Source organism: Trypanosoma equiperdum, assembly GCF_001457755.1.
Source record: "Trypanosoma equiperdum strain OVI genome assembly, contig: ctg_1922, whole genome shotgun sequence".
NCBI lineage: Eukaryota > Euglenozoa > Kinetoplastea > Trypanosomatida > Trypanosomatidae > Trypanosoma > Trypanosoma equiperdum.
In genome coordinates, this window is record NW_027123974.1 from 9347 (window position 1) to 10102 (window position 756).

The 756-nt window shown below is 28.8% G+C and overlaps 1 pseudogene across 1 annotated transcript in view; it reads right to left on the bottom strand.

Annotated features, from left to right (window-relative positions):
* TEOVI_000518500:pseudogene overlaps window positions 1–192 on the bottom strand; it is a 467-nt pseudogene extending 275 nt beyond the window's left edge. The window contains exon 1 of the mRNA in view: window positions 1–192. This exon is cut by the window's left edge and continues 12 nt beyond it. Within this exon, the coding sequence occupies window positions 1–192 (192 nt within the window).
* Between the last annotated feature and the right edge of the window lie 564 nt (window positions 193–756).

Consider the following 756-nt stretch of genomic DNA (forward strand, 5'->3'; position numbering starts at 1 on the left):
AACTAAATAACCCTCATTTTTCCAAATATTCCTGACATCTTTTGAAACAAATCTCATATACTCATCTTCAAGAATTTCTAGTGAAATTTTCTCACTTTTATTAAAAACGTTGTACAGCTATACGAATAAAGTAATGCTTATCACAATAAAAGATAAACAATTTACTGTTACATAAATACATTTGATATGCTTTTTAAGGTATTTTGTTCATAGTAATAGAATTTTGAAATACTTCACATACACTTTATAAGATGTTATCACAATAATAATGAAGAGTTTGCAATTCATTATAGAATCATAGAAACCATTAAAAAGAAAAGAAGTCAGTTGTGAAACTAATATGATTAGTTACTAAGAAATGTTTACAAATATATATGCAATGATCTGATATTTTTTGATGCATCTGTTAAACAACGTATACTCAGTGCTTGCAGATTGTATTTAATAACAGATATACAGTTTTTGTTTTTTAATTTACTTTCAAGCACACCTACTGCTACACGCTTCATGAACACATATATACATTGTTATGAAAATTCAAGTAACCACATACACTACTTGTCCTCGTTTTTACTAAGAATATTACTCTCTTCGTGCTGTAAATACGCCAACTATTCATTTTCCCATATTTTCCATCGGCATGGATTTTTAACTAAATCTACTGTTGTTGCATATCCCGTAGCGATATCAGTTTTGTCCGCACACTAGAGTCTTTCTGTTCCTTATTGTACACAGCATAACTACCATATGTATAAG